Source organism: Cyanistes caeruleus, chromosome 26, assembly GCF_971803275.1.
Source record: "Cyanistes caeruleus chromosome 26, bCyaCae1.hap1.1, whole genome shotgun sequence".
Lineage (NCBI taxonomy): Eukaryota > Metazoa > Chordata > Aves > Passeriformes > Paridae > Cyanistes > Cyanistes caeruleus.
The window spans coordinates 853186-869679 of record NC_141726.1 but is presented as its reverse complement, the minus strand read 5'-3'; the positions used below and the strand labels follow the sequence as shown (position 1 = coordinate 869679).

Sequence of the window (16494 nt, the reverse complement as noted above, 5' to 3'; positions counted from 1 at the left end):
CATCGCGTGGCTGGAGCCGCTCCGCACGGGAACGGGAGGCGGGATGGGATGGGAATGGGAGCGGGAATAGGGAATGGGAATAGGAATGGGAATTGGGAATAGGGAATGGGAATAGGGAATAGGGAATGGGAATAGGGAATGGGAATAGGAATAGGGAATGGGAAAAGGGAATGGGAAAAGGGAATGGGAATAGGGAATAGGAATAGGAATAGGAATAGGAATAGGAATAGGAATAGGAATAGGAATAGGAATAGGAATAGGAATAGGAATAGGAATAGGAATAGGATGCACCGCCAGGACGGGCTGCACTGCTGGGGGCCCGGGGGTGGGCTGCACTCCCCGAGCATCTCTTGCCAGGGAGAGCTCCCAGCCGGGAACCGTCTGCTCTGTGTCCCCAGCCCTGCCGTGGAGCTCACCTCATCCCCGTGTGGGTCTGTGCCTCACACCGTGTGTCCTGGGCATGGTCTGTGCCCCACACCGTGTGTCCTGGGCATGGTCTGTGCCCCACACCGTGTGTCCCTGGGCATGGTCTGTGTCCCCAGGCATGGTCTGTGCCCCACACCGTGTGTCCTGGGCATGGTCTGTGCCCCACACCGTGTGTCCTGGGCATGGTCTGTGCCCCACACCGTGTGTCCCTGGGCATGGTCTGTGCCCCACACCGTGTGTCCCCAGGCATGGTCTGTACCCCCGGGCATGCTCTGTGCCCCACACCGTGTGTCCCTGGGCACGGTCTGTGCCCCACACCGTGTGCCCCGGGCTGTGAACCCTCCTTTGCTCGCCCCCACCGCGGCTCCCGGGGTGCCACACGCCAGCAGAGGTGTCCAGGGCCCCTCAGCGATGCCAGCTGTGCCCCCAGCCCGGGTGGGCTCAGCTCAGAACACCCCGCTCACCAGGAAACACAAACCACCGCGTTTACTCCAAACCAGACTTTATTAACGAGGCAAAGAGCTGGGGCCAGGCCAGCGCAGCCCGGGGGAAACCTGAGCTGTGGCCCGGAGGGGACGGGGACCGGCCTGCCCCGAGCAGCTGGGGCCACCCTCGAGGCTGGCAGGCAGCAGGACCTGTGTTTTCCTCCAGTTTGGGGACACAACACCGGCCGGATCCCGGGTCCTGCACCCGGCCAGACCCCAGAGACCCCAAAAGGCACCGACAGCTGGTGAGAACCGAACCCAAGGCAAGGCAGTGGTGTCTGCTGGGTGACAGGGTCTGGAGGCACCGCCAAAGGCACTGCACAAACACGGAGATGGTGAGAGGTTTCTAAAAACACCCTCAGGTCTCTCTCAGCCCTTAATTTTCTCTGCTTGGCACTTCATCCTTTTCAAACTGAAACAAAAGAGCTGCAAGAAGGCACAACCCAGCACAGCAGCCCCTGCACGCAGAACTGAGGCTGAGGCAGAGCCGGGGCTGTCCCCAGCCTCGAGGGACAAAGCCACGATGGCAGCAGCACGTCCAGGGCCACCTCAGCTGAAGTCCCGGTCTGGCAGCACCAGCGGAGCCACCAAGGTCCAGAGGTAGAGCAGGAGCCCGGCCCAGCTGGAGCAGATCTTCACCCACACGCCCGTCCAGGGGCTCCTCAGCACCTGCAAGCTCTCATCCGGCCTGAAACAGCCAACAGCGGCTGTTTGTGACACTGTGACACCCCGCCAGTGCCCCCCTGGGAACACGGGGGTGCCCCACGGCCGCATCCAGCCCGGGCTGTGACCCCTCTGCTGCAGCCGCAGCCTCGGTCCCTGCTCCCCCTCCTCCCAAATCACCCCGGGCTGCGGCACAGGGCGCTGCAACCCCAGGCACAACCCCAAAAATAATTACAGCTGGAAAGGGGGCACATCCAGCAGCCTCGGAGCCCGGAGCTGCGGCCAGCACCCCGGGAGGAGGGGCCAGCACCCCGGGAGGAGGGGCCAGCACCAGGGAGGAGGGGCCAGCATCCCGGGAGGAGGGGCCAGCATCCCGGGAGGAGGGGCCAGCATCCCGGGAGGAGGGGCCAGCACCCCGGGAGGAGGGGCCAGCATTCCGGGAGGAGGGGCCAGCCCCAGGGAGGAGGGGCCAGCACCCCGGGAGGAGGGGCCAGCACCCCGGGAGGAGGGGCCAGTACCCCGGGAGGAGGGGCCAGCACCCCGGGAGGAGGGGCCAGCACCCCGGGAGGAGGGGCCAGCACCCCGGGAGGAGGGGCCAGCATCCCGGGAGGAGGGGCCAGCATCCCGGGAGGAGGGGCCAGCATCCCGGGAGGAGGGGCCAGCGTCCCGGGAGGAGGGGCCAGCCCCAGGGAGGAGGGGCCAGCACCCCGGGAGGAGGGGCCAGCACCCCGGGAGGAGGGGCCAGCACCCCGGGAGGAGGGGCCAGCCCCCCTCTCACCTGTACCAGTTGGTGAGGGTCATCATGATGTAGAGGGCAGCGAGGAGGAGGCAGAGGTGGAAGAAGGTGTAGTTGTAGGAGACACCGTCCTGCTCGTTGTCGTAGGCTCGGTGCTCCCCTCCCTCCTCCGCCGCTCCCGGCCCGGCCCCGGCCCCGCTCTCCTCCGTCAGCATCAGCTTGTTCACCTGCGGGTGGTCCGAGGAGCGCAGGCTGCGGGCACAGGGGCAGGGGATCAGCACCCACCCCACGGCCGGGCTTTGTCCCTGGGGCCGGCCCCGGGGCAGTTTGGGGGACGCAGGCTGTGGGGGAACCCTAAAAACTGTGACTGTGGCCCTTAATTTACACCCCTCTGCAGCTCTGCCTTTAGGGGTGGGACAGTCAGGGCAGTCTGGGGGTCGCAGGCTGTGGGGGAACCCTAAAATCTCTGTCACCCTTGCCCAAAGCCCCTCCCCAGCTCTCTTAGAACCACCCTGGGCACTGGAAGGGTGACTGGAACCTCAAAAAGCTCAACAAAGAGAGAGACGGGCAAGGTTTGGCCCCTGGGGACTCCCATGTGGAGTGGGGGGCACTCAGCTGGAAAACAGCTGTGGGAAAGGTCCTGGGGTGCTGCTGGGCCCCGGGGGGAGCACGAGGCAGCAGCGTGAAGGGCTGCAGAGCGTGAGAGATGCCCTGGGCTGTGTCAGCACTGCCAGCAGGTCTGGGGAGGACACCCGGTGATCCCAGCTGATAAAGCCACCCCGGGGCAGGGGTTTTGTCCTTGGGGACAGACAGAGCAATTTGGGGTCGTGGGGAAACCCTAAAAACCGTGACTGTGCTCAGGCCTGTGCTCCTGGGGACAAAGAGCCTTTGGTGACAAAACCCCTGGACCGAGGTGTGACCTCCCCTCCTGAGACCTCCAGGGGCCACGAGCCAGGGGCTCACCTGATGAAGAGGCTGCAGAGGATGAAGATCACCAGCCCCACGATGCTCGGCGCGTCCCACCAGGTTGTGGGAGGCTCGGTGGCCGTGGCTGAGCCAGTGCTGTTCCTCAGCAGCAGCGTGGGGTTACAGCGCCGGGCTGGGGGACACACGGGGGGTCAGTCCCCAGGACACAGAGGGACAAACACCCACTCCAGTGAGTGCTCCTGCCCCATCCGTCCCTCTCCCAAACCCAAGGCGGTGTCTGGCTCACTTGGCACGTTGGCCAGGGCAGACCAGGTGACGTAGATGGTGTAGAGGGTGATGAGGGACGCCTGCAGCAGCCCCGAGTGTGGCTGAGCCTCCTGCAAACACAACAGAGGGTGCTTGGGGTGCTCCTGTACCCTGGGGTGACACAGCCCCAATCCCCTGGGTGCTCCTGTACCCCAGGGTGACACAGCCTCAATCCCTTGGGTGTTCCTGTACCCCAGGGTGACACAGCCCCAATCCCCTGGGTGCCCCTGTACCCCAAGGTGACACAGCCCAAACCCTGGGATGACACAGCCCCGATCCCCTGGGTGCTCCTGTACCCCAGGGTGACACAGCCCCAATCCCTTGGGTGCCCCTGTACCCGGGGTGACTCTCCTGGGTGCTCCCCACTGCCTCACCTGGATCTTGGGCAGGATGGACACCACCGAGACGAGGAGGCAGAGGATGAGGTTGATGCTGATGAAGGCCTTGCCCTCCGTGCAGCCCTCGGGCTTGGTGTAGTAGACGTAGAGCAGCACAACGGCCGCGATGGAGGCGGCGTAGAAGATGAAGGTGACGGTGCACAGGGCTGGGGGAGGACACAAAAGGGGCTGGAGCGGAGCCCCCAGTCCCAGCCAGCTCGGCCTGAGCCGGCCCTGGGCTGAGCTGAGCCCCACAGCCACGGCTGGTGCCCCCACACCCACCTGCGTACCAGCCCTTGGCGTTGCCCTCGTCCACGTTGCGCAGCCAGCGCTGGCTCCAGGAGTGCGCCAGGTCGATGAGGAGCACCAGCTGGATGAGGATGAAGAGGAAGGAGCCGACCACACCGAAGTAGAACCAGACTTGAGAGGAGGAGAAAAGCCAGGTGAGAACAGGGCAAGGGAGTCTCGGGTGCACAGCCCGGGGTTTGACCCCTCCTCACCTGAGGTGAAGGCACCGTCGGGGATGTAGAAGGCGCCCACCGTGATCCCCACCAGCAGCAGGAACTTGAAGAACCAGAAGCTGTGGGAGGAGAGAGGAGGCAGGGTGTGCAGCCAGCAGGGACAGGGATGGGGGTCCTGCCCGTCCCCAGCGCCCCAGGGAGCAAGGGGACCCCACGCACCCGTTCTGCAGGGCGGCCCGCGGGTCCTTGCTGCTGCGCACGCACACCGTGAGCACGGCGAAGAGGAAGAAGAAGGCGGCCATGGCGAAGCCCATGCGGTACACGGCCTTGTGCCCCAGGAAACTGCTGCAGTCCACGTTGGTCTGGACCCCCAGCACCGACCCACTGCCCTCACAGAAACCGGGCAGCTGAAATAGTGACGGGAGCGTGAGCATCGCCTCAGCACATCCTGCTGGGGACTGACGGCTGTGGGGAGGTCTGGATCCGAGATCTACTGGTTGAACTGAAGATCAGCTTTGTGAAGCCCTCAGGTTGCCCAGAGCAGCTGTGGCTGTCCCTGGACCTTTGGAAGTGTCCCAGGCCAGGTTGGACAGGGCTTGGAGCAGCCTGGGACAATGGGAGGAGGGGATTGATGGTTGTGGGGAGGTCTGGATCCAAGATCTACTGGTTGGATCAGCTTTGAAGATCAGCTTCTCCACTGTGAAGCCCTCAGGTTGCCCAGAGTAGCTGTGGCTGCCCCTGGACCTCTGGAAGTGTCCCAGGCCAGGTTGGACGGGGCTTGGAGCAGCCTGGGACAGTGGGAGGTGTTCCTGCCATGCCAGGGGTGGGAGGAGATGGGCTTTGAGATTCCCTTCAGCCCAAACCATTCTGTGATTCCACACCCACCACGAGCACTGGATGGGCCAAGACCATGACTGCTGCAGTGCTGAGGTGACACAGATAAAGCCACTCAGCCTGGTGGCTTTATCTGTGGTCAGCGGAAGCAGCTTTTCCCTAAAGCCCAGCTCAGCTGGCAGAGCTCTGCTCCCTCCACCCAAAATCTCACCTCCCGGATTTGCAAATCATCAGCTGAACCCCAAAAATGGGATGTAGGAAACTTCCCTGGGAGACATCTGGGAAAACTAAAAAATTGCGTGAAATGATCCCACTGCGTTTTCCCTGCCGTGGAAAACCAGGTCTAATAATGCCTTGTCCCAGTGAGGTGCTCAGAAAGAAGAACAGAAGCACATCATGACCCAAAAATTCACTTTTTTGATTCAGCCTCAAGTCCCCACCATGATCTGGGTTGTTTCTTCCCAGGGACCTCCAGGAGCTCTTTACCTTGTGCAGCTCCTTCTCCACACCCGGGATTATCATGATGATGGACACGAGGGTGCCCAAGAAGAGGAAGAAGGTGAAGAGGAGGCGGGAGATGGTGGAGTTCTTGGCCGAGGGGCAGCAGCCGCAGAGCAGGCACGGGGCAGAGCCGCAGAGACACGACACCTACAAGGAGACCAGCCTGGGATGAGGGGGAGAAACTGGCCCCAAAATACGTGTCCAGTTCGATCCTTACGGAGATCAGCCCGGGAATCCACGCTGCTGCCCAGAGCTACTCACACAACCCCACAGCCCTCAGGACCTCATGGAAACGGCACCAAATTCCCCAAAAGTGCTGCTGAAAACCAAAAGAGCTGCAGGAACAGTGTGGAAAATGGCACCCAGAGTCTGGAGGCACCCTCATGGTTTTTGCTCCATGCAAGGGTCAGAAAGAGAGCCCTGCCCTGCAGGAGCCTCCTTTTTGTACAAAAACGAGGTTTCCAAACTGCCCTTCCAGTCAAATCCAGCATGGGAAGATTTTGGTATCAGCACCACGGAGGAAGCAGCTCATCCTGCTCTCCTTCCCCGCTGCAAAGGCCACTTTACAGCTGGGGAAACTGAGGCACGGCATCCCCGAGAGTCCCCAGTGGGTCCTGGCTTCCCAAATCCAGCACAGGCGGAGCTGCCAGGGGTGCCCCACCCCAGAGGCTCTGCTGTGCCGGAGCAGGGAAATGCCGGCTGAGGAAACCCAAAGTCACTGATACCAAAACTCTCCTTCCAGAGAAGGTTAAAGTTGCCCCAAAATGTGAACAGGCGAAGGAAGAAAGAGCAGGATGGAAAAAGGCGGCGAGGGAAGTGGCTGCAGCAGCAGGAGAGCCGGGGGTTAATGAGGAAGTGTTGGTTTTCAGCTGCTGGTGGATGATTAAACTCTCCAGTTTCACTGTGCACTTCCTCCTGCAGTCCGGCTCACCTCGGGGAGGCTCAGGCAGGGCTGCTCCCGGAGCTGGGCACGGCAGGGAAGCGCCATGGGCCCCAAATACACCCGAACAGCGACTGTGCCCCAAAAACAGCGCCCCAAATACACCTGTACAGCGACTGTGCCCCAAAAACAGCGCCCTAAATACACCCGAACAGCGCCATGGGCCCCAAATACACCCGAACAGCGACTGTGCCCCAAAAACAGCACCCCAAATACACCCGTACAGCGACTGTGCCCCAAAAACAGCGCCCCAAATACACCCATAAAGCAACAGCACTCCAAAAACAGCGCCCCAAATACACCCGAACAGCGACTGTGCCCCAAAAACAGCGCCCCAAATACACCCGAACAGCGACTGTGCTCCAAATACACCCGAACAGCGACTGTGCCCCAAAAACAGCGCCCCAAATACACCCGTACAGCGACTGTGCCCCAAAAACAGCACCCCAAATACACCTGAACAGCGACTGTGCCCCAAATACACTCGAACAGCGACTGTGCCCCAAAAACAGCACCCCAAATACACCCGTACAGTGACAGCACCCCAAATACACCCGTACAGCGACTGTGCCCCAAAAACAGCACCCCAAATACACCCGAACAGCGACTGTGCCCCAAAAACAGCGCCCCAAATACACCCGAACAGCGACTGTGCCCCAAATACACCCGTACAGCAACTGTGCCCCAAAAACAGCACCCCAAATACACCCGTACAGCGACTGTGCCCCAAATACACCCGAACAGCGACTGTGCCCCAAAAACAGCACCCCAAATACACCCGAACAGCGACTGTGCCCCAAAAACAGCGCCCCAAATACACCCGAACAGCGACTGTGCCCCAAAAACAGCGCCCCAAATACACCCGTACAGTGACTGTGCCCCAAAAACAGCACCCCAAATACACCCGAACAGCGACTGTGCCCCAAAAACAGCGCCCCAAATACACCCGTACAGTGACTGTGCCCCAAATACACCCTTACAGCGACTGTGCCCCAAAAACAGCACCCCAAATACACCCGTACAGCGACTGTGCCCCAAAAACAGCGCCCCAAATACACCCGAACAGCGACTGTGCCTCAAAAACAGCGCCCCAAATACACCCGTACAGTGACTGTGCCCCAAATACACCCGTACAGTGACTGTGCCCCAAAAACAGCGCCCCAAATACACCTGAACAGCGACTGTGCCCCAAATACACCCATACAGCGACTGTGCCCCAAAAACAGCGCCCCAAATACACCCGAACAGCAACAGCACCCCAAAAACAGCGCCCTAAATACACCCGAACAGCAACAGCACCCCAAAAACAGCGCCCCAAATACACCCGAACAGCGACTGTGCCCCAAAAACAGCGCCCCAAATACACCCGAACAGCGACTGTGCCCCAAATACACCCGTACAGCGACTGTGCCCCAAATACACCCGTACAGCAACAGCACCTCAAAAACAGCACCCCAAATACACCCATAAAGCAACAGCACTCCAAAAACCAGCCAAACTACACCAGTCCAACACCACCAGCCCCAAAATACCATCCAGCAACAGCATCACCCCAAACCCAGCAACCCCCACCACCAATCCAACATCACCCCAACACCAATCCAAAATCACCCACCTGACACCGCACTAATAACACCAACCTACACCACCAGCACAATTACATCATCCCGACTCCACCACCCCAACACCAGCCCAACTACACCAACCCAACACCTATCCAAAAACACCCTCACACCACTCCAACAACAGCCCAACTACACCAACTATATGACTGACCAAACTACACCAGCCCAAAAACATCACCCCAACAACACCAAGTCAAACCACCACCCCAACTACACCACCCCAATTACACCTTCCCAACTCCACAACACCACACCACCACCCCAACATCACCCCAAGAACACCAACCCACCACAACAGCCCAACTACACCAACACCCACCCAACTGCACCACCCCAATGCCCACCCAATATCACCCCAATGCCCACCCAATATCACCCCGAACCACCAAGCTACACCACCAACCCAACTACACCAGCCCAGCAACAGCCCAACTACACCCGGCCAACGTCAGCCCAACTGTATCACCCCACACCATCACTGCAATACCAACCCAAAATACCCACCCAACAACACCAACCCAACATCACCACCGCAATTACATCATCCCAACAACAACAGCCCAACTACTCCACCTCAACAACAGCCCGACTGCACCAACCAAACTACACCAGCCCAAACAACTCCAACCCAAAAACATCACCCCAACTTTCTGCTGGTAACCCCAACTCTGTCACCCAGGAGGGCGGCTCGGAATGACCACACTGCTCACAGCAGAGTCTGGAAAACCACAGGAGGCAGCAAAAGAGAAATTCTCCGCCTGTGGTTTCACCCAGGAGCCGCCTGTAGGGTTTCAATGGGGAACAGCTGAAGAAAGGGCTCGGCAGTCTCGTGGTGCTGTGACTCAGGGGATGCAGGCAGAGCAGAAGGAGTTAGGATGTTCTCGTTAAAAATAATAATAATTAAAAAAAATACAGATTTACAGATTAGGGGGAATGTTTCATTCAGTTTGGGCTTTTTGCAGTGTTGTTGTTCTGTTTGTACAACTCGGACCTGTACAAAAACAGCCCCTTCATCAACGACTTCCACAGGAAGGAACAGGAAAATTAAACCCATACAGTGACTCTGCTCTGTTACCACAGTCTGAGCCACAACAGGTTTTTGGGGAAAAAAAATTCCAGAATTCATAGAGAAACCTCCACAGCCCTGCTCTGGAGTAAATCCCTGCTCTCCCAAAATCTGCCCATAAGGAAAAGCACAGGAATGTGTTACAGAGGCCTTGCAGACCTCCCTCCCTCCCTCCAGTCCCTCATTTCTAAACATCCTGTTCGTTAAACCTCCAGCGCTCAGAGGTCAAGGTGCAGAACAGGTCCCATTTCCAGGTTTCCAGGCCGGCAGCTCCCAGGCTGGTTGCACAGCCCTGCCCTGGCCCCGTGCCCACAGGTGAGGCACCGCCGGGGCAGGAAGTGCTGGTGTGGGCAGGTGTCTGCGTCACCCGAACCACGCACCCCACGTCATAGAGCACAGCACCCCGAATCGCACACCCTGTGCCTGCCCTGGGCCGTGATACCCCAAATCACACACCCTGTGCCTGATACCCCAAATCACACACCCTGTGCCTGCCCTGGGCCATGGCACCCCAAATCACACACCCTGTGCCTGCCCTGGGCCATGGCACCCCAAATCACACACCCTGTGCCTGATACCCCAAATCACACACCCTGTGCCTGCCCTGGGCTGTGGAACCCCAAATCACACACCCTGTGCCTGCCCTGGGCCATGGCACCCCACACACAACCCCTGCACCCCCTGTCCCAGCTCTTTCTCTCACTCCATCCCCACTTTGGGGCTCAGCAGAGGGAACCAGGCAGGACCCCCCACTCCTTCAGGAGCAGCAGGACATCGCTGCTCTGGCTTCCCTCCTCCCCCAAGTGCCCTGGGGTGTCCCACCCACCCCATTCCCCTCCCCCGTGAGCCCCCGAGCGCTCTGGAGTGAGCGCTCCGTGTCTCCCATGGATACCCCGGCTGCAGCGGGATGCTCCGGGAATCCCGCACATCTCTCCAGCCCCTGAGGGGTGCACCCCCTGAATCCCCCAAACACAGGGGTGCAAGCCCTGGCTGTGCCCCACATGTCCCCAGGGGCGCATCCTCCCGGGGTCCCCCGCATCCCCCCATATCCGGGGTGTATCCTGCCGGGGGTCCCCCTGCGATCCCAGGGGTGCATCCCCCATCTCCCTGCTGCCATCCCTCGGACCCCTCCGCGTCCGGGTGTAGCGGGGCACATCCCCGGGGTGTCCCTCAGCCGGGCACATCCCCGGGGTGTCCCTCAGCCGGGCACATCCCCGGGGTGTCCCTCAGCCGTCCCCGGGCCTCCCCGGACCCTTCTCCGGTGGCGCAGCGGCCGCGACTCGCCCGCCTTGGGCCGCGCCCGCCGCTGCGGCACCGCAAGCGCTCCGGTGCGCCCCCCGCTCCGGGCGGACACTCACACAGCTGAGCAGGGAGCAGACCCCGAGACAGGCCCCCATCGTGCTGCCACCGCTCCCGGCTCCCGTTCCCGGCTCCCGGTGCCGGCTCCCGGTCCCCGCCGCCGCCGCCGCCCTGGCTCCGCCCGGCGCGGGGAGCTCGGGGCGGCCGCTCCCGCCGCGCCTCCCCCGGGGCGGCCCCTACGGCGGCGGAGGGGAGAGCGAGAGAGGGTCCGGGCCCCTGCCGGCCGCAGGGAGCCCCTCCATGGCCCCTCCATCCTCACTCCGCCCCCCTCTCCATCCCTCTCCATGGCCCTCCCTCTCCCTTTCATCCTCCTCCATCTCCCCTCCGTGCCCGGTTGCTGCCGGGGGGACCCCACCCACACATGGGGACGGGTCTGGGTGGGGCTCTGGGACATCGCCAGGACAGGGGGGGATGGCCGGGAACCCTGCTAGAAGCAGGTGGGAAGGGGCCATGGAATTCCAGAAGGGTTTGGATTGGAAGGGACTTAAATCCCACCCATGGCCACCCCAGCCCTGGCAGGGACACCTCCACTGTCCCCAGGGTCACCCCCCACTGTCCCAGGGTCACCCCCACTGTCCCCAGGGTCACCCCCACTGTCCCAGGGTCACCCCCACTGTCCCAGGGTCACCCCCACTGTCCCAGGCTGCTCCAGCCCCAATGTCCAGCCTGGCCTCGGGCACTGCCAGGGATCCAGGGACAGCCACAGCTGCTCTGGCAATTCCAGCCCAGCCCCTCCCCACCCTCCCAGGGAACAATTCCTGCCCAAGATCCCACCCCAATCTCCCCTTTTCCAATCTCAAGCCATTCCCTGGGTCCTGTCCCTGCAGGCCTTGTCCCCAGTCCCTCTCCAGCTCTCCTGGAGCCCCTGCAGGCCATACTGGGAGGCTGACTGGAGCCTCAGGAAGTTCAGCAAGGTGAAAGGACAAAGTTCAGTTCTTCGGGAGAACAACCCCAGACTCCCATGTGGAATGGAGACCACTCAGCTGGAAAACAGGGAAAGGCCCTGGGGTGCTGCTGGGCACCGGGGGAGCACAAGGCAGGCAGGTGAGAGGTGTCCAGGGCTGCACCAGGTCAAGGGAGGGGATCCAGGGTGGTTTGTCCAGTTCTGGGCTCTCCAGAACCAGAGAGATGTTGGGCATGCTGGAGAGTCTCCAACGAAGGACCACGAAGGTAATGAAGGGTCTGGAGTATCCCACGTGTGAGGAAAGGCTGAGAGGCTGGGGCTGATGGGTCTGGAGAGGGGTTTGGGGTCTCACTCGTACAGAAACACCCACTGCTCCACCAAGCCACTGCTGTCACTGGAGAAGCTGATCAGGCTGGCTGAGCTTGGCTTCCCCTGACATGTCACCCTTAATGTGCCTGGAAATGATTCCCAAGATCAGCTCCTCCATCTCCTTCCCAGGGATTGAGGCTGATGTGTCCACAGTTCCCGGGGCCCTCCCTGCCCTTCTGGAAGGCAGAAGTGACATTCCAGACTCTTCCAGACTCCTCTCTCCATCCCCACGGTCAGTGAAAGGTTGTTGAGAGGGTTCTCCTCCTGCAGGAACCCTTCTGGCTGGGTTTGACATCCAGCTCCAGCATTCCCAGTGCTCCCAGCAGCCCCACCAGCCTGAACCCCCTCCCCTGCGGGGCCAGACCCCGGGTCAGGGGCTGAGGGTGGCACAGAGCAGGTTTTTCCTTCTCTTCCTGCCCAGCCACAGCCTGGCCCGCCCTCTCAGGGCACTGAGGGCTCTGCCGGCTGTGACTCAGGGCCTGGGATAAACCGGGAGGTGCCAGCCCACCTCCAGACCCTAAATTTAGACAGAGGAGGCAGCACGTGAGAATGTGACAGCAGCAGCCTTGGGGGCGCAGGGCTGGGGCCAGATGTCCCCCGTGTCCTTGAGGAAGAGGAGGGTGTCACACTTCTTGCTCCAGAGGGAAAGCTCCGGGGCTTGACCCCTGACCAGCAGTTGGCACAAATGAATAAAGGATTGTCTGAGCCTCTGTGGGCTCCCAAAATCTGCTGGCAGGGTGCAACAGGAGAGGTGAGCGCCCGAAAAGTGATCCCAGCTGGTGTCAGGTTTCTCCTTTCCGGAGGCGCTGGGGCGTGTGCGGGGAGCTCCTGCCCCGGCACGGGTCTGGCAGCGCCCCGCAGCCCCGGGACACGATGGGCTGGCTCTGCCACAGCCCCCGGCAGGGCTCGGGGGGCTCTGCCAGCTCCCGTCTCCTCCTGGCTGGCCGGCAGAGCCCTGTGACACAATGTCCTTCGGTCCCTGTCCCCTCGGGCAGGACGGATCGGCCGGGCAGGTGTTTGTCCCCCCGCTGTCCTTGCAGGCACATGAGGAGCAGGAATCCTTGCAGGGACCGGTCCCCCCCGCCGCTGTCCCCTCCGGGTCCCTCTGATGGTGCCACCAGGTGGCAGTGCCGGAGTGGGGACACCGGGGTCGGTCACCGCGCCCCGGCCCTCCTGCCACCAGGGCCAGCATCACTCCCCCGGTGCCCCCGTGTCCTTGTCCCCGTCCCGGGAGGGGCCGTGGGCAGCGGGGGCTGTCCCGGGCGGGCGGGACCCAGCGCTGGGACAGCCCTGCGACAGCAGTGTCACAGGTGACAGAGCCGTGAGGGGCCCCGGACAGAGCAGCTGCCGCAGGGGGATGAGGAGTGGGAGATGTGGGGTGCCAGCAGGGCTCGGGGGCTGCCTCCAGCCATGCCAGCCCGTGTCCCGCTGCTGGGAGCATCCCTGCAGCACAAGAAAACGCTTCTTTTCCCCCCCACCTCTGCTTCTTCTCCTGCATCCCTCAGCATCCCCCAGGCATCTTTCTCCGGGTGTGATTCATGATGGCTTGGGGCTCCCAAAACCCCAAATACAGCTCATTGGGGCTCCCAAAACCCCAAATACAGCTCATTGGGGCTCCCAGAACCCCAAACACAGCTCATTAGGGGCTCAGAACCCCAAATACAGCTCATTGGGGCTCCCAAAACCCCAAACACAGCTCATTAGGGGCTCAGAACCCCAAATACAGCTCATTAGGGCTCCCAGAACCCCAAATACAGCTCACTGGGGCTCCCAGAACCCCAAATACAGCTCATTGGGGCTCCCAGAACCCCAAACACAGCTCATTGGGGCTCTCAGAACCCCAAATACAGCTCACTGGGGCTTGGGACCCCATATCTGGGGGGATTGTGGGGCTGGGGGGATTGTGGGGCTGGGGGGGATTGTGGGGTTGGGGGGATTGTGGGGTTGGGGGGATTGTGGGGCTGGGGGGATTGTGGGGCTGGGGGATTGTGGGGCTGGGGGTTGTGGGGCTGGGGGATTGTGGGTCTGGGGGGATTGTGGAGCTGGGGGATTGTGGGGCTGGGGGTTGTGGGGCTGGGGGATTGTGGGGCTGGGGGGATTGTGGGGCTGGGGGATTGTGGGGTTGGGGGGTTTGTGGGGCTGGGGGTATTGTGATTCTAGGGGGATTGTGGGGCTGGGGGATTGTGGGGCTGGGGGTTTGTGGGGCTGGGGGTTTGTGGGGCTGGGGGATTGTGGGGCTGGGGGTTTGTGGGGCTGGGGGGATTGCGGGGTTGGGGGGATTGTGGGGTTGGGGGATTGTGGGGCTGGGGATTGTGGGGCTGGGGGATTGTGGGGCTGGGGGTTTGTGGGGCTGGGGGTTTGTGGGGCTGGGGGTTGTGGGGCTGGGGGTTGTGGGGCTGGGGGTTGTGGGGCTGGGGGTTGTGGGGCTGGGGATTGTGGGGCTGGGGGGATTGTGGGGCTGGGGGGTTTGTGGGGCTGGGGGTTTGTGGGGCTGGGGGGATTGTGGGGCTGGGGGGATTGTGGGGCTGGGGGGATTGTGGGGCTGGGGGTTGTGGGGCTGGGGGGATTGTGGGGCTGGGGGGATTGTGGGGCTGGGGGTTGTGGGGCTGGGGGTTGTGGGGCTGGGGGGAGCAGGGCCAGGGGCAGCTTGCCAGGGATGCCCAGGAAAACAAACGCTCTCATGTGACTGTATCTGGGACAATACCAGCTTAGCCGTGGGTGCAGCCAGCAGGAATCCTGCTGCTCCCGAGCCCGGCTAGGCATGGATAAACCTACATTAGAGCAATTAATAATAATTAATAATTGGGTCTGCGCTTGGAAAAGCAGCTGAAGCCAGCGCTGGTCTCCAGAGCGTTGTCTAGACAGGGAAATGCGAGGTACAGTTTTGGGGCGATGGGTTTGGGGTTGGCAGAGCCCTGGGCTGTGGGGTTTTCCTGCCTTTGGCATGCTGGGGGCTCCTGGGTGGGATTTAGGGCACACAGGGCCCTTCCCCTCAGCTGCCAGCAGGCACATCCCAGCCTTGGGGGTTTGGGGACCCCCCACCCACCCCGTGCTGCAAGGAGGGGCAGGAATGGAGCCCCCCAGCTCAGCTCTGCTGCTTCCCTTGGGGTCTGAACCCCCAGGTGAGATGGGGACAGGCACAAAGCCAGGCTGGGATGGGAAGGATGAGCGCAGAAGGGCTGGGATGGAAGCAGCCCCCTTGCCCTGGTCCCAGGATGCTCCTGAGGCGGGAGGAGAATTAGTTTTCCACTAAGCTCCTCCGTAATAAACACAGACACGGGGGCAATGGGCAATTGCTCGGCCTTTAATTACAGCCAGCCAGGGTGTTCAGGGTCACAGGAGCCAGGATCCAGAGCCAGGGGGAATGGGGGGGGTGATTCTCAGGAGGAACACTGCAGGAATCTGCAAAACCTTCAGTGCCTGAGCTCCTTTGTCATCCCTTTCACTCAGCAGGGCCCTCCTGTCCTCCCAGCCCAGAACATCTCAAATCCCACACCGTGGATACCAGAACATCCCGAGCTGGAGAGGACCCACAGGGATCACCAATCCCAAATCCTGGCCCTGCCCAGACACCCCAACCCTGCCTGCAGTGTCCAAACACTCCTGGCATTCCCTGGGCATCAGCTGCCCTGCACAGGAGCCTGATGGAGCCCCAGGAACCCCTCTGAGCCCCCTGAAAGCCTTCCCACCCTCCGGCATTGCTTCTGGAAAACTCACTGAGCTACTTGGGATGTCTTAACGGCCACAGAGGCTGAGGGGCCCTCACTAAACCCATCCCTCGTCGTGCTGGGGTCTTCTCCCCACAGCCCCTCTGATCCGAGGATGAAGGGCTGGGAACGCTGGGTCCTGGTTGGTGCCGGGCTCCCCGGCGCAGGGACGGGCTGGGAAAGCTGCGCTGCTTCCCTGCTGAGCTGCACAGATGCTGTTTGTCCTTCTCCTGGCGCTGCCCAGACGCCTGCCTGGTGATGGATGGCGGTGTCACAGTGTCACAGCAGAGACCCTGCGCTGTCACAGCCGCTGGGTGGAAAATGTGGGGGTGACTCCACCATGAGCTGCGCCGCTCCCCGGAGGATCTGAGTGCCGGGGTGGAGGGGAAGGGAGCCTGCAGGGTGAGACCTGGAGGTGTCCTTGGTCCACCTGGCAGGAGGAGCTGGTTCTTCCCTTCTGCCTCCTCCTGCTCGGATCCTCAAGACTTGAGACCCTCTGCTTTCCTTCCTGGTGTCCAAAGTCACCCAAAGCCACCCAAAGGTACCCAAAGTCACCCAAAGTCACACAAAGTTACCCAAAGGTACCCAAAGTCACCCAAAGTCATCCAAAGATACCCAAAGTCACCCAAAGCCACCCAAAGCCACCCAAAGGTACCCAAAGTCACCCAAAGGTACACAACGGTACCCAAAGTCACACAAAGTCAAACAATGTCACCCAAAGTCACCCAAAGCCACCCAAAGCTACCCAAAGGTACCCGAAGTCACCCAAAGTCACCCAAAGTCATCCAAAGTCACCCAAAGCCACCCA

At 61.5% G+C, this 16494-nt stretch overlaps 1 protein-coding gene across 1 annotated transcript; it reads right to left on the bottom strand.

The window, feature by feature from the left end:
• Window positions 1-911: 911 nt before the first annotated feature.
• Window positions 912-10800, bottom strand: SERINC2 (serine incorporator 2). The gene is made up of 10 exons (XM_086863463.1): window positions 10706-10800; window positions 5702-5863; window positions 4601-4788; window positions 4421-4500; window positions 4203-4340; window positions 3918-4087; window positions 3524-3614; window positions 3274-3409; window positions 2353-2562; window positions 912-1599 (listed from the first exon to the last, which is right to left on the bottom strand). The coding sequence occupies exons 1-10, from the start codon at window positions 10742-10744 to the stop codon at window positions 1461-1463; spliced, it is 1353 nt and encodes a 450-aa protein (XP_086719589.1). The 5' UTR covers window positions 10745-10800; the 3' UTR covers window positions 912-1460.
• Window positions 10801-16494: the final 5694 nt, after the last annotated feature.